General features: G+C 46.2%; 2 protein-coding genes across 3 annotated transcripts; one reads left to right on the top strand and one right to left on the bottom strand.

Annotated features, from left to right (window-relative positions):
* Nucleotides 1-353: 353 nt before the first annotated feature.
* NUDT9 (nudix hydrolase 9) lies at nt 354-6,831 on the bottom strand. 2 transcript variants are annotated; one of them, XM_058837213.1, is made up of 8 exons: nt 6,679-6,831; nt 5,256-5,492; nt 4,138-4,233; nt 3,547-3,633; nt 2,542-2,653; nt 2,228-2,374; nt 1,897-1,981; nt 354-952 (listed from the first exon to the last, which is right to left on the bottom strand). In XM_058837213.1, the coding sequence occupies exons 2-8, from the start codon at nt 5,447-5,449 to the stop codon at nt 777-779; spliced, it is 897 nt and encodes a 298-aa protein (XP_058693196.1). In that variant the 5' UTR covers nt 5,450-5,492; nt 6,679-6,831; the 3' UTR covers nt 354-776. The 2 variants fall into 2 exon arrangements, with proteins under 2 accessions (XP_058693196.1, XP_058693195.1); XM_058837212.1 differs by lacking the exon at nt 6,679-6,831 and adding an exon at nt 6,134-6,577.
* A 132-nt stretch (nt 6,832-6,963) lies between these two features.
* LOC131578496 (17-beta-hydroxysteroid dehydrogenase 13-like) lies at nt 6,964-16,293 on the top strand. The gene is made up of 7 exons (XM_058837216.1): nt 6,964-7,252; nt 9,069-9,176; nt 9,757-9,888; nt 10,536-10,642; nt 14,338-14,475; nt 14,739-14,855; nt 15,785-16,293. Exons 1-7 carry the CDS (start codon nt 7,043-7,045, stop codon nt 15,870-15,872), a joined length of 900 nt encoding a protein of 299 aa, XP_058693199.1. The 5' UTR covers nt 6,964-7,042; the 3' UTR covers nt 15,873-16,293.
* The last annotated feature ends 26 nt before the right edge of the window (nt 16,294-16,319 follow it).

The raw sequence follows: 16,319 nt of genomic DNA, 5'->3' as shown, positions 1-16,319 counted from the left end.
CACAATTAACATCAATCAATTAAAAACCCAGGGGAAAATATCAGCAACTGTTGTGCAGCCCTTGTCAACAGCATAAATGCCATAATAGATTATACCTTAAGGCTGCTTTTTCCAGTGATTCTGTTTATGCTGCAGTCTCCACAACAGCTGTACTGCTATAAGCCGTGAGAAAAAAAGGAACCACAAAATTCAGCTCCTCAAATCTGTCATGAAGTTTAATCTTCCAACAGTTTTCTTTTGATGCAGAGGCACAGTCACACATTCAGATATGAATCCCAGCCATACTGTGAACTAAAAAGTAATTAAATGTGAAAAACTAATCTCTCAAAATAGAAAATCACTGCAAAGATATGTTAAGTAAAAGGACTCAGAAAAGAAATTTCACTTTATTATGCAGCACTTAAGTCATTACTCAGGTTATCCAAGTCTCTCATTCCTTAGGGATTCATACTCCTGAAAAGGAATCAGTGCAAAAATATAGAGCCTGTAAACTACCACCAGTCAGAATGCCAGTGCTGCCATGCAGAGAACATTGTGAAACAGCTGCAAATAATGAAGACAAGAAAGTAAAGCGAGAGCTCCACATTCTTCTCATTTCGCACTAGCTAAGAAATCAAAAAAAGCAATCTGAAGTCTCTGGAAAAGCCTCTGTTTATCACTGTCCAGTGTTTTTCCCAGCTGAATTTAACAGAATTTTCACTGAGGATGACAAGGACATCTGTTTCGAGGCTGGAAAATGTATTCTTCTCTTGAAGTCTGTTAGTTCCAAGTTTCCATCACTCGTGGCACTCAGAGTCAGGATCCTCACTCCAGTGGGCTCCCTGTTTCTCAGTCACCAGCTTGATGAAGTAGCTATGACTTGCATACAGCTCAAGCTTCTCACTGATGTCAACCCACTTCACCACTCCAGCATCATCACCTGCTTCCAGAGGCAAGTTGTCCATTGTTTCACCTGTTCAAAAAACAAGAGTTAGAACATGCTATGGCATCTTCCTGCTTTTTCCCCTCTCACATCCTATTAGTTCTGCCCTTCCAGTGTTTTTTCAAAGGTAGCAACCTTCAACTGCCTCTCAGAGAAAAACAACTAAATCTCTCATTGATTCTGTGCCAGAAACCTTTTTTGTACTTGCACTATGTTAAGGCAAATCTGAATAGCAGAAGAGGTGTTAACACCTTGTCACCACTCCTAGGATATCACCAGCAACATGAAAAGTTACTGGAAACCATCACAACAGCATGTACTTATTACCCCGAGTTTAGCCAATACATCTGCCTGGATTTCTGTTTGTTTGCTTAACATTTGACTGCTCCTTTTCTCACATACTATTCTACAGGACAAACTGAATTCTGAAACTTATATACACTTATGAAAAAAAAAAAGTAATTAAAATTTTACTGAGGGCCCCAAAATCAAAAAATACTAATTCAAGAGGGGATGAATGAAGGCTTCTGAATTGCCTTTTTTCCCCACATTTCCACTATTTTAAAAAAGAATCTCAGGACTTCATAGACAACAACCAAGGAAATGCTTTTCTATTCTGTATTGGAAACAGAGGAAAAGATACACTATCTCCACTACTTCTAGGGGCTGATAAATCTAGTACCAGTGACATGTGAAGCTTCACAACTGGCACCTACTACCCAAAATTCAGTGGAAATGTCACAGCACGAAGTCTCTGACTTGAACACATCAAAAGCATCTAAGTAGTTTGACTTATCTTACAGGTGAAGAAAGGGAGTCCAAGATAACAGATCAATTTAAAAATCTAGTCCCATATTTTACACTTGACTTTCATGCTCCCTGATTTCATTGCCATGCTCAGCTCAACAACAGTCCCAAATTCAAACCAATATATGGAGTAAAATGCAACTAAGAGCATGCCCAGAGATATTTACCTGTTTCATCATGATAGTTCACAACCTCTGTCTCTATCCAGGCATTATCAGTGTTACGAGGGTCATCCACATATCCTCTGTACACCTGTAAAGCCCCAAACAAACCAGGACAAGCTCAGTGTCACAACAAACGAGGTGGAATCAGTCGTACTTTTTTCTTTCCCTCTGACACTCTTGCCCTTACAGAGTTTTCAACAGTTCTTTCCATTTCCTACACCCCAAGAACATGAGCATTACAACTTATTTTCATTTCAGCTGCACTTCTTCAGGTTCCATACAATTGTGAGTTACATGCCCAGGTCAAGAGGCTACCACAAGAGACAGAGCTCACCACTAAGTGTTCCTGGCTGAACAGCTTCTGGAGCTGCTTCTCCAATTTTGCTTTCTCCTCAGGGGATTTCTGCAGAGAGTTCAAGGCCTCCTCCTCAAATTCTCGCTTCAGGGTAGCAGTGATTTTCTCCCCTGGGTCCACCATCCCCTTAGAGGGGGGAAAACAAACAAAAATAAATACTATCCCTCAGATTCTACACATTTTAACTCCTGGCTCTTAGTATATTACATCCACCTGCATCACACATGTGCCGTATCTGCCTCATGGCCTCATCAGCAGGGAAATGCTAGCTGCTTCTGGAGCTTTGTCCTTACCCCTGGAATGGCCCACTCCCCACAGTCTCTCCTCTTGATGGCTACAAACTGCAAGATGTTCTTTCCAGAAACAGGATGAGCAACTTTACTGCCACTTCCGTCCCTTTTCCACCTGCATAAAATGACAAACGAGAATATGTTTTGCTGCTTCTTGACAAATGGGCCTGAGAGAGGAACAGCAAGGCACTGCTACCTGTGTGGGATCAAACAAAGCAGAGAATGAACAGTCAGGGGCAATCAACAGATGCCATCTAGCAGGATTGCAACCAAGGGCAGAACACTGAGGGTTTTCCTCAGACAGAAGGGCAGAAAATGCCCATGAGGCACATTTCTGCAACCATGCTGGTAGCAGCAGCTCCTCTGAAACCTCTCCGGGCTGCAGTTGTGTCAATCCATACCAAGAAGATGAGAACGTTTCTGTTGGAACAGAATGCTCACACAGGCTGCAGCAGTGCCAGGACAAAGCCACAAGCAGCAGACATCTCCTTCAGTAAAGAACTAAGAACTACCAATAGGAAAAGCAAAAAGCTGTCTATACAAAAAATAAAACAAAAACAATGCCAGCATTTACTTTCAAGTAAGCAACTCAGAAGTACTGGCAGCCTTCTGGAAAGGAGAAGTAAAATGCATCAGAATGATTTTCCACAATGGTTCTGCATATAGCATGGCACTTCCTAGCTCGCACTTCTGTTAAACAGACAATCTTTTCTGAATGTTTTGTGTAAAATGGTTAGCATGTACACACAGATCCTGCTGGGAAAATCACATCAAAACAAAGCATACTGTGACAAAAAGAGTATCCTAATCCCACCTCCTCCTATCATAGACTAAGTCAAGTTAGTTTTTCTTACATAACAAAAGTAGAATGGGCTTACACACAGAGAACACATAGAGAAAAGGGCCATGTAATAAAAAAGTAATATCCTGTCCAGAGATGCAGAAAGTAAGCAAAATGCAGGGTCTTTTTCTCAACTGCAGAACACCTTTCAGTCACCTGTCCCTTACCTGGTTACAACAGGATCAGCAGCATGGTTTGGTCCCCAGCGCCCCAACAATCCTCTGCCAGTGAGGCCAGTCCTTCCCACTGGATTGCTGAAATAAATGCCACAGTACATAACTCATATATTCCTGAACTGGTTCCAATTGGAAATTAGGCAAGCTACATCCAGCTCCTCTCATCTCTGAAGACCAGCTAAAACAAAGGGAGTTTACTTTCTGTTAAATTTCCAAACCCTTAACACAGCAGTACATTTGACGTATTTATTTCCCCACATTCAAAATATTCTACAAAAAAAACCCCTAAACAACCAAACAAAAAACCCAACGAAAACAAACTAAAAAAACCTCAAATCAATATTAAATAACAAGAAAGGAAAGGACAGCAACACATATTTGGTGTTAAAGCATATATATGCTTTAAAGGGCGAAAGACACAACATGTTTTTCTCCTTCATCAACTTAGATTCATCAAAGTATGTTCCATTTTTCTCTCTTGGCTTTGTCCTAGCAGGTACCATGTATCAGAACTGACAGACCTGTAAGAGCACTGAAACTACATCACTGAAATGAATATGCAAAAAAAACCCCCACACTCACCACGGTCTCCCATTTTTGACCACATACAAGCCATTCAGACTCTTCCTCTCCACTTCTCCATCTCTCTCATTGAATTTTGGAGAAAAACCTTCATCGCTGCGTGGAAAATAAGAATTTAATAGAGACAAATTATAAAACACAGAAGCTTGTATGCCAGCCGTCAGACCAGCAACACCCCTTTGAGTGTGTTGATGAGCAGTTTTTACCAGAAGTGGAGTTGCAGGCCCTCCCTTTTCTAAAGTAGGCTATGAAGCCCTAACCTTTCCTCATTACAGTCCCTCTGTACTTAGTTCTGCAGGCAAAACTGCAGAACTAAAGTATTTAATATTCCATCTCTATCTTCATTTAGACAAAGTGTTTCAAAGGTATTTCTGTTAAGATTAGAGTTACAGAATCACAGAATCATTTTGGTTGGAAAAGAACTTTAAAATGACCGAGTTCAACACAGCACTGCCAAGCCCACCCCTAAATTGTGCCTCTATGTGTGCCACATGCAGATGCCTTTTAAACACCTCCAGGAATGATGACTCCACCACTTCCCTAGACAGCCTGTTCCAATGCCTGACAAACTTTTTGGTGAAGAAATTTTTCCTAATATCCAATCTAAACCTCCCCTGGCACAACGTGAGGCTGTTTCCTCTTGTCTTACCCCTTGTTACTTGAGACAGAACTGACAGCCCCATTGTTACACTATCACAAAAAAATTCTGTAATTAATTCAATCTGTCACACTGAGTCAGAGCGCTCCCCTCAAAAACTAAAATTACACTTTCTTTTTTCATATTGCATTCCAACCATGAACAAACAAGTGTATCACTAAAATGTTCTTCCAATTTCTTAGATTTTTATTTAGCTCACAATACAGAGAAACACTTGCACAGCATCAACAGCTATCTATTATTCCAATCTCAATCATCAGCTCACATGTCAAAGTAAAATCACATGTCAAAGACCTTCACAACAAACCCAAATGACTCAGTTCTCAACCACTTTCCTTAATCTTGACTTTCACACATCACTGCAGAATCACACATCACTTAAAATTATCTTGTTGACTCAATTCATTATTATTTCCTGCTTTCATATTCACAGGGGAAAATAGCCACCATTTCCACTCACCTGATTTGGGGATCTGCCCAACTGGGTCTGGCCAAAACAGACTTTGCAGTGTACTCCACAGGGTTATAATCTTTCCACTCAGTCAGCCAGCCCACTTTATCTTCAGGAACTTGGCTACGTTCAATGTGTGATCCTGGATATGGGGAGGTGAGAGCTTTGCTGTGGTGGAATTTCACATTATAGCTGTTGAACATGTTTGCAGGATGAAGACGGGACCAACAACTTGCAGATAAATTACTAAAAGAAAAAGAATAAAAATAACATCTCAATCATGAAGTTTTAGCCTGCTCTTTAATCCCCGATCTGCGAAGTACATTACAGCAAGTGGAATAGGCTCAGCTTTTTCACAGAACCACAGAACCAATTAAGTTGTAAAAGATCTTTGAGAGCATCACGTCCAGCCCATGACCAAATACCACGGTGTCACCTCGACTATGGCACTGAGCGCCATGCCCAGTCTTTCCTTAAACACCTGCGGGGATGGCGATCCCACCACCTCCCTGCGTGGCCCATTCCAACGTCTAATGAAATTAGAATAAATTCCTCCGGATATTCAACTCACGAAACGCCTGACGTTGACAAAAAAAACCCTTTTAACAGAGACAGGGGAAAGGACAAAACCGCTCTTGTGCTTTTCGTTAATTACGTAACTTTAAGGAACAGCCCCGCTTGCCTTTCTGCCCCGCCCCAGAAGGACACCCTGAGGGACACCGCACACTCCGGCCAAGTTCCCCCTCGGCGGGCAGGGAGTGCATGGCAGCTCCGGGATCTCGGCCGGGCCATGAGGTGGCTGCTGCCGGCGGAACAGGCCGCCGACCGCCGGCAGCGACACCGGGGCCGGACTCGGGCTCCCGCGGTTCCGCCACAGCCCGCCGTACCTGTGGGCCGGAGGGCGCTGGGCAGCGCTCCGGGCGCTCAGCAGGACGGAGAACGAGAGCACGGCCACCGCCCGAGGCAGGGCTCCGACCGCCAGCGGCATCGGCCCCGCCGCCACTGCACCGCGAGCGACCCCGCCTCCGCTTCAGCGCCGGGAGCGGGGCGCTCCGGGATATCGCCCCTCCGTCCCGCTCCTTGCCGCCCGGCGCTGTACAAGCTGGCCCCGCATTGGCGGGAGCGGCGCCAATGGCAGCGGCGGGAGCCGGCTCTGGCTGGGGTGGAGCCCCGTCCCCAGGACGGCCCCGCAGCGCCGGGACGTGCGCTGACCCTTAGGAAGGGGTTACTGACACACGGCGGCAGCGCTCCCACAGCATCAGCGGTGTGCCCCGAACATTCCCAGCCGCATCCGTGGGCGAGAACCTGGGAGGGGACACAACCAGGCCAGCTGACCCAAACCGACCAAAGGGTTATTCCATGCCACATGACGTCAGTTCAGACATAAAACATTAGGAAAGGAGGAAGGGGAGGGAGGATATTCGTTATTTACAGTGTTTGCCTTCCGGAGCGACCGATGTGCGTGCGGAAGCCCTGCTTCCCGCGGGAAAGCCGAGAATAACCCTTTCTCTTACGTCTTTTGCTTTAATCAACTACGTTATTCCAACGTAGGAGTCGCCATTTTCCACGTTATTTTCCCTCCCCTGTGCAGTCGGGAAGAGAGATCACCAGCGCAGCTCGGTTCGCCGCCAGGCCCCGGCACGCCCCCGGCCTGGCACCGCGCACGGACACGCGCCCACGCTCGGCCGCGCTCTGATTGGCTGCTGAAACCAGGGGCGTGGCCTCGCCGGTTGTGGGGCGGGGCCGGCGGCGGAATCCCGGCGCAGTGCGGGAAGCAGAGGAGCTCCAGGAAAACAATGAATCTGTTTCTGGAGGTTCTCCTGTTCCTGGCTACGCTCCTCTACTCTTACCTGGAGGCTTTTGTGAAGCTGTTCGTGCCTGTGAGGAGAAAGTCTCTCAGTGGGGAGCTGGTGCTCATCACGGGCGCTGGCCATGGCGTCGGGAGAGCGACCGCCTTGGAGTTCGCCAAGCGCCAGAGCAGGCTTGTTCTGTGGGACACCAATAAGGTAATGGCACACTCGTGTCCTCACTCCGGAACCTCCGAATCCACGGGAGATTTAGGGACGTAAGAAGGGCAGCACCACATTGCACCCCCGTCGCCTCCTTCCAGCTCGCTCCCATCGGCTCCCGCTTGGCTCCTCTGGCTGGGATGCTGAGCGCAGGAGCGGCTTTGGCCCCACTTGCAGCAGAGCATGTGGGGCTCTGGTCCCACAGGCACTCGGTGCTACTCGGGAGGGAGCAGGCAGCAGCCGGCAGAGCACCTGTGAGAGGGAGAGAAGTGTTCAGGAAGCTGCTGGTGGATGTGCTGCCTGAGCTGGCAGAGAAAGCTCGTTGAGACCAGAAGGCAGGGAAGAGCAGGTTTGCCTTCACTTGTTCTCCCTGTGGCCTCGGGTGTTTTGTGTGCACTGCTGGGAGATGTGTTTTCTCTGCACTCCCATTAGCAGCATCGCTGTGCCGGGCTGTGGGTGAGCCCGGCTGCCCTCTGGGCAGCAACACGCATAGATGACACCTCTCGAAATGTTTACACTGGCCCAAACTCTTTATTTCAGATGATTTGACTGGAATGCAAAATAAGCTATGGCAAGCGGAGGATGGGCAGATATAAAGATGCGGCTTGGCATTCAAAAGGGATCCAGGGCAAGTTTTGGGTGTAGGTGCAACAAGGAAGGTGAAAGGCTGTGCTTCCCGTTTCTGACACGCTGGGTCAGCAGATGAGTTCGTCATGAAGCTGCAAAACAGAACCTAGCCCACCACAAAGAAAAATTCACCAAACCCGAGACAAATTGAGTGAGAAGATGGATAAACAGGGAAGATAGTGTTGAACATTTTCAGTGTCTGTTCGTGGTACCCATTATGCCTAAGACCAGACATTGGAGGGGTGGGAGGAAGCATGGCACCGCTCTCCCAAACTGTACAGAGCTGCAGTGAATCAGAGAATTGTTCTTGTTCACTGGATGGAATGGGAGAATTAGGGTATAAATTTAGTAGCGAGCGACACCTGGCTTTAGTGCTGGGAAGTAGATTGTAGACTTGGGTGTCAGCAGGAACTGAAATACAGTGCCAAGGCAGATTGTGGATTTCACAGGATTTAGGAGTATGCTCCTCCAACCCAACTGCCTTGACAAGGCCTCCTTGGGGACTCTCAGCATTAAACAGCTTTGTCTAAACAGTGTTGAGGACAGCTGCCCAGTCACCCAACACAGGGAATGCTGAGCTGTCCCAGTCTATTTGTGACCTACAGCTTTTCACTGCACAGGTTCCCAGTGGCATGACCTTCTGGCACCTGGGAACAGGGATACAACAAAGTCACTTCCACTCTGGCTTAGCGAGTTGAGGAAATGACTTTGGGGAACTGTGTCAGAGGTCATTCTGAAATTAAAATCTTTCTACATCGTGCACTGTGGAGGGCATGTCTATTCTAACACCCAGCATGTACATACAGAAACACATAGTGCCAGTTTTCATATCTCACAGTGTCATCCAGGCCTGTATTTTACAAGCTCTTTACACTCACAGTGCTGCCTGCTATGCTGTGATAGGCACCGTATGCCCCCTTTCTGAAGCGTTGCTCTGCGTGCCTTACCAAACAAAAATCATTCTTTTTGCCACCCTTTCTTTTTGGCTGTTACTAGACACATCCTAAATTTAAGGCCAGAATGCCTGTCCTCTCAACAACCCCACCTACAGCCCCTTCCCTGGGTAGCTGTGAACTGTTCTGGGGCTGGGCAGTGGTTGCTCAATCCAGGGACATCTTCAGCTTCTGCTGCTCAGCCATGGTTAGGGGACAGCTGCACACAGTGTCTTTCTCTTTGCCTCTTCCAGCACGGCGTTGAGGAGACGGCAGCAGAATGCCAGAAGCTGGGAGCTACTGTTCAAACCTTTGTGGTGGACTGCAGCAAAAGGGAGGAGATCAACAGCACTGCAGACAAGGTGGGGCAGCAGGGGCATGGCCAAAGGCTTTCCCAACCCTGCTTGATTTCCAGAGAAGGCAGTAAAACTAAAGAAGATGTGTTGTACACAAATCCTGCAAGCCCTTGGAAGCTCCCCACTCCTCACTGCTCTCTGGACACAGAGTGCTGTTGCATTTCCAAGATTTGGGAGGCTCCAGCATATCACATCCTGTTGCCAGGTTTGCTCTCCAGGGCTCCAGCCTCTGAAGGAACATAGCACTGAGGACATATGAATCATTTCATTGTAGTGGCTGTGGTCCAGCTGCCTCGAAACAGTCTACCCCCGTGGTCCCAGCTGTGACTACACAGTCCAAAGTGTGCAGAGTTTGTGGAACACAATAAATACCGGCATTAATTAATGGAGAAGAATCAGATCTAAACCAGATTGCGTAGCTTCACTGCAAAGTTCCTGTCCTGCCACATCTGGAAATGTGGCCTGATTTTCCTCTCCCTTAAAGATGCATTGTTAAGAATTAAATTAATTATGGCTCACCTTTGCAAATTTCTCCCCTGCCCCGAGTGACAGACACAATTTTGAGCTTTTGTTTTCTCTCCAAAAGGTGAAGAAGGATATTGGGGATGTGACTATCCTGGTGAACAACGCTGGTGTTATTACAGCTGCCGACTTTCTCTCAACTCAGGACCACCAGATAGAAAGGATGTTTGAAGTCAACATTCTTGGTCACATGTGGGTAAGGGCCACCAGCACCTATAGCTACAGTTTTTTGGGAATGTCATATTCCCAAGGAGGAATATTTAGGCATATTTAGACCAACTGTTATTAGCAGTGAATTACCAGATGAACTGTATAGCCCAGGGGCACCCAAGTAGACTGTGTGCTGGGAAACTGGAATGGCCTCTTGCTGATGTGAGCTGGCTGGTGACAGCCTCATCTGCAGCACACACTGGCCTCTGTCAGAGGTGTCGTGGGGCTGACAGGGTGTGAGCTTTCAGCAATACTTGTTTGTGGCAGAAGAAAAGAGCAGCCACAGCCTGACAAGTGGTTTAGTGTATGTGCTAGGGGTAAGACCCTGCCAGCATTTCTGCTGACACCTGAAACCTTAAAAGCAGTGAAGGAAAGATGTGAAAACCAGCTCCTGTTTATAGACAGCTGCTGAAACCTTTGGAGAGCAGGTTGCCAGCTGCACCACTGGTCAGAAAGCAGGTTCCCTGTGGCTCTGGGAATCTCAGGTGCTGTGCGACTCGTAGCTTTAGAGATAGCTTTGGCCACCTAGTAAATGACATTGACAATCAGTGCTGAGTATGCCTAAGAAAACAATGTTCTTTTCCTCCTTCCCGTCCCCTGTGTTTTTGCCTCTTGGTTTAAATGACTTCCAAGACCGCGAGAGCTTTTCTGCCAGTCATGATGAACAACAACTACGGGCACATTGTCACGGTGGCTTCGGCAGCAGGTCATCTTGTGACTCCTTTCATGGTGACTTATTGGTAAGTGATTTTCAAATCAGCTTGCTTAATTTTTAAAAATTGTAATTTTGTCTTCTCATTCAGAAAGTACCAAGTTACTAGCTCTGACTGAACCCTGAGCAATGTTTGTATGAAAGAACAGTCATGTGACACATCTACTAATGAAAGACTCTCCTGTTTTCTCTCCCCACCAGTGCAGACTTTTGCTTAGCAAAAAAGGTATCCTCTTCCCTTCTTCTTCTTAGAATGTAGTTATTCTGTGATTTGTTGTAGTGTTGTCAAGTAAACCCTAAGCTTACTGAGTAGCTTTTGATCTTTTTACCATTGTGGCATTGACTGTAGTGTATAAAAATAGAAGCATAAAATCATCAGGGTTGGAAGAGACCTTTAAGATCATCCAGTACAACCATCCACCCAGCACTGCCGTTGTAACCCCTAAACCACATCATCTAGTGCCAGATCCAAATGCCTCTTAAACACCTGTAGGATGGTGACTCCCCCACCTCCCTGAGGAACTTATTCCAGTGCCTGATCACCCTAACAGTGAAAAGATTTTTTCTAATATCTCATCTGAATTTCCACTGTCTCAGCCTAAGGCCATTTCCTCTATTCCTCTTACTGCAGGCACGGCAGAAGAGACTGACCCCACCTTCCTTCTCCAACCTCCTTTCAGGATGTTACAGACAGCCATGAGGTCCCCCCTGAGAGCATAGTCTTGTCCTGACTAAACAAACTCAGCTCTTTCAGCCATTCCTCATAAGACATGTTTTCTAGACACTTCATGAGCTTTGTTTCCCTTCTCTGAACACACTGCAGCTCCTCAATGTCCTTTTTAAAGTGAGGGGCCTGGAACTGGACACTGCACTGGAGGTGTGACCTCACCAGTTCCCAGTACAGAGGAACAACCACTTCCTTGTCCTGCTGGCTGATCCAGGCCAGGATGCCATTGGCCTTCTTGGCCACATCAGCACACTCTGGCTTAGGTTCAGCTGCTGTCAGCCAGCACCCCAGACGTCCCTTTCTGTCCCAAGCCCTTCCTCACCCAGCCTGTATCACTGCATGGCTCAGTGATACACTTCACCTTCTTGAGCCTCCTGCAGTTGTGTCCTCAGCCCACTGATGGAGTCTGTCTAGGTCTCCAGCAGAGCCTTCCATCCCTGGAGCACATCAACACTTCCACTCAAATCATTATTTTCTGCACAATTACTGAGGGTGCACTTGATCCCCGTGTCCAGATCATCCATAAAGACGTTAAAAGGACCAGCCCAAAGCACAGCCATGGGGAATGCCACTAGTGACCAGCTGCCAGCTGGATTTATCTCCATTCACCACAGCCCTCTGGGCCCAGCCATCCAGCCAGATTTTTACCCACTGAAGAGTCCACCCACCCAAGCTGCCAACAGTCGGTTTTTCTAGGAGGATGCTGTGGCAGATGGTGTCAAACACTTCACGGAAGTCTAGACAGACCCTGGACAGACACATCCACAACCTTCCCATCTACTAGGTGGGCCACTTTGTCATATAAGGAGATCAGGTTGGTCAAGCAGGGCCTTCCTTTCATAAATCCATGTTGGCTGGGCTTCATTCCCTGGTTGTCCTGCTTGTGCCTTGAAATGGCACTCAGGATGATCTCTTCCATTAACCTTGCCCGGAACCAAGGTTAGGCTTACAGGCCTGTAATTCCCTGGATAATCCTTCCAACCCTTCTTGTAGATGGGTGTTACATTTCCAGCCAGATTTCCAGCTAATCCAGCTAATTTCCAGCCAGATGAAATTCGTCCAGTTAACCAGGACTGCTGGTAGTCATTGAAACTGGTTTGGCAAGTTCTTTCAACAAGTTCCCTCATTACTCTGGCATGGATCCCATCAGAAGTCATAGACTTGTGAGTGTCTAATTGGCACAGCAGATCACTAACCATCTCCTCCTGGATTATGGGCCCTTCCCTCAGCTTTCTGTCCCTGATTTCCAGCTCTGGGAGCTGAGAATCTTGAGGGACAACTGGACAATATTAAAGGCTGAGACAAAGAAGGTATTAAGTTCTTCTGCCTTTTCCTCATCCTCTGTCACCTTCTGCATTCAACAAATGATGGAGATATTCCTTGACCCTCCTTTTGCTGTATTTATAGAAATCTTTCTTGTCTCTGAGGCCACGCTCTAGTTGGACTTCAGTCCTTCTAATCTCCCTACATGACTTCACAATGTCTTTATAGTCCTCCCAGGTTAATTTGTCCTCCATCTCTTTGTTTTCCCCAAAGTTCCAGCCTAAGTTTTCTGTTTAACCAGGCTGGTCTTTTTCCCTGACCACTTGTCTTTCAACCACACAGGGATGGGCTGCTCTTGAATATTTCTCAATTCCTTTTTAAAGTGTATCCAGCCTTCTTGGACCCCTTTGTCTTTCAGGACTTTCAGGACTGAACACAGTTCAGTGTTCTAAACAATGCCAAGGTTTGCCTACTAGAAGTCCAAGGTGGAAGTTCTGATGGCCCTCTTTACTTCACCCATTGTTGAAAATTCTGACATTTCATGGTCCCTTTGCCCAAGACTGCCACCAACCACCACATCACCCACCAGTCCTCTGTTCAGCAACAGCTCTACCAGGACACTTCCTCCAGTAAACTCTCTTACCAGTTGTGTTAGGAGGTTGTCTTCCAAACACTCCAGAAATTTCCTAGGTTCCTTCCTCTCTGTTGTGTTGTATTACCAGCAGACATTTGGCAAGTTGAAGGGCTGGAAACCATGAGACTTCTACCAGCTGCTTGTAGAACACCTCATCTGCCTGTTTGTCCTGGCTGGGTGTTTTATAACAGCCTTCCACCATGAGATCCTTCCTGCTGACCTCCCCCCTGACCTTCTGCCATCATGACATCAAATTCCATTTCTATTTGAAACGTGTCAGGAAAATCATGGTGCAGGTACAAAAAACCTGTTCGACTGTATGTTGCCATCCTGCATGCATTCAGCCTTCTATAAAGGCAGCTCCAGCTGCAGGAGTCTTCCCCTGGGATCACTCCTTCTTAGAGCAACCTTTTCCTGGGAATACTCCTTAGAGTCATTCACTGTCAGCAGTGTGAGAACTTTCCAGCCAGGGCTTTTACCAGGATTACACTGCCAAATCCATAGCAATCAATAAACTGATTCTGTGATTTTCCTTTCTTTGGAGTTGATGTAATCCTCCGGCCCACACCTATTTCCATGGCAGGTTGTTCCTCAGTTTTGCTTACATAATGTTCCTATTTCAAAAGTCACACAAAACTGTTACAAGATGCTCTTGTGTGGTACAGTAAACAGTAGAGGGTTAATCTCCATTTCTAGCCTGCCCGTCCTTCTTAATTGTAGAGATTGAGGCTGCATTCCTTCTAGGAATCTGCTCTCATGTGAAAGAACAGGATGTCCATCGATTGATGCACTTCAGTTGCAATTTTCAAAGAAATGGTAATGTTTGTCTATCTGTTTGCAACTAAAGTGCCTTTTTTTACATACCTGCTATGCATTGCACAATTACTCCACAAGTTTCATTACCTCATTCACCACTACACTCTGGCACAGGCAAAGTTAGAATAGTCCCTGCCCTGTCTCTCAGCTGGATTATAGTATTTTGGAGGTTTTTGCATCCTAGCCTTTACTGTATGTATATGATTGTTTAGGCCATTTGCAGCTGTAGAAGTGTGGAAATAGGATTTCTGCCTTCTCATTTATACTTTTTCCCCTCCTGCAGCTCAAGCAAGTTTGCTGCAGTTGGATTTCATAAAGCTCTGACCGAGGAGCTGTCTGCCCTGGGAAAGGATGGAATAAAAACAACGTGTCTTTGTCCGGTTTTTATAAACACTGGATTTGTCAAAAACCCCAGTACAAGGTAACTCTCAATACTCTGCATTCCTGTACTTCCTTCTTTGCATCAAGGCACTGCATATTATCCCTGGCTTTAGGCCTCTATTCCAGCTGTAGCTGTATAACAACAGTGTGTATCATTGGCTAAAGAGAATCTGCAGTGTCCTTTAACCCATGTAATTGTTGCATTTGAATTACCTGAGTTTGTGCATTTGTGAAGCCTCCTAGATCAGCTGGTACCACCCCTTTTTACCAATGCAGCTGTTATGTGTTTTCTTTCCTGTGTAGGCTTGGAAAGATTTTGGAGGTTGAAGAAGTTGTAGAGGCTCTGATGGAAGGAATAGTAACCAACCAGAAAATGGTTTTTGTTCCACCACAGCTAAACATTGCTTTGCTTTCTGAAATGTAAGTACAAAGGAAAATGAAACAATGGATGTGGAAACAACAGTGTTACATGAGTTCAAACTTGTGACTTCTGAGTCAGCAGAAGTTCTACAAAGAGCTGAGGACATACTGCTTATTAGTGTTTGTTTCTTCATGTCAACACTTGGGCCAGAGAGGCTGAGAAGGTTCCTTCAAAAGGGCTCTACTGCTCTCTGCTATGTAAAGCAAGATTTATCCTCTCAACACAACTGTCCAGTGCAGTTGCTCTGCAGAGGAGGTGTTTTTGCCAGAGCTCCAGTTCCAAATGTGGACTTCACATCCAAACAACTAAATCAGCTTCTCAGTTAAATCCTACAGTATCTCATTAAACAGCTGGTAGTTTCTTGTTTGCTAAACCAAACACCAGACTGTGGGAAAAGTATTTTAAATCTTTTTGCAACTCCAAGAGCTGCTTGTTGAGAGTGCAAGTCTACAAAAGCATAGGCAAGTCAAAACTGATGCTGTCAAAGCACTTCGCTTTTTTTGTCACCATTTAGGACAGGGGGATGAAGAGACAAAGCTCTTTAAGAGAAGCAATCTTAGGAGTGGGAACTGCACCTCAGTTTTAACATCTCATCCTTCCACAGGCCCATTACTTTTCAGAGCATGAAATGTAGCACACACCTACCTCTGTACAATGTTGAACCTTCCTGCATCCTGCAGCAACATTGCAGTTCACATACTGCCCATAGATACCTTTAGGAACTGTCCTAAAAGGCCGGGACTGGACTTTAATTAGTCAGAGATTGATGACAGCTATGGAAATAATGCCCAATTTAATACTTACTCTCAGTTCATATGTGTGTGTGCATGCTGCTCCCAGACCAGCTCTTCCCTCACCTGCAGTGCCACTTTTGCCCATAATTTAAGTTTCTATCCCACTTCTAATTTCATGGTATTGTCTCTTTCAGGGTCTTTCCAGAACGTGCCCTGAACCTCCTGAAGAAGATGACCATTCCAAAGTTTGATGCAGTCATTGGGCAGAGAAGCACCCAGTGAAAAGCAAGAAGTGATTTCCCAGAGGCACCAGTGAAAACAGAACATGTGCTGAGTATAGTTCAGCTGGCTTGATTCAGATCAGAGCTCAGGCAAGTGCTTCCAGGCCATTCCCAGGGCTTATCCCGCACCTGCAGCTGGAACACACCTGCATAACAGGGAGTGTTAGCAAAGCAGAGATGCAGCTCTAGAAGGGCTGCTTTGACTGTACATTCCATCACTTCTGTCTCGTTGTGCTGAGGCAGACAGGAATTTCCACAAAGCCTGTGTTTGGGACAGCACAGCTGCCTAGTTGAGTGCAAAGGGATTGCCTGAGAGCACGTTAATCTGCACTCATCCCTGAGCAAAAGCATCTTGCAAGAAGCAGTTTATAGAGGAGGTGGGTAGCCTGTTTCATCTCACTTATTAATTTTAAATTTGAAAACTGTGCTCTAATGAGCACTTACAGTT

This window comes from Poecile atricapillus, chromosome 4 (genome assembly GCF_030490865.1).
Source record: "Poecile atricapillus isolate bPoeAtr1 chromosome 4, bPoeAtr1.hap1, whole genome shotgun sequence".
NCBI lineage: Eukaryota > Metazoa > Chordata > Aves > Passeriformes > Paridae > Poecile > Poecile atricapillus.
Note: the sequence above shows the minus strand (reverse complement) of the source record. Positions and strands in the feature narration are given on the sequence as shown.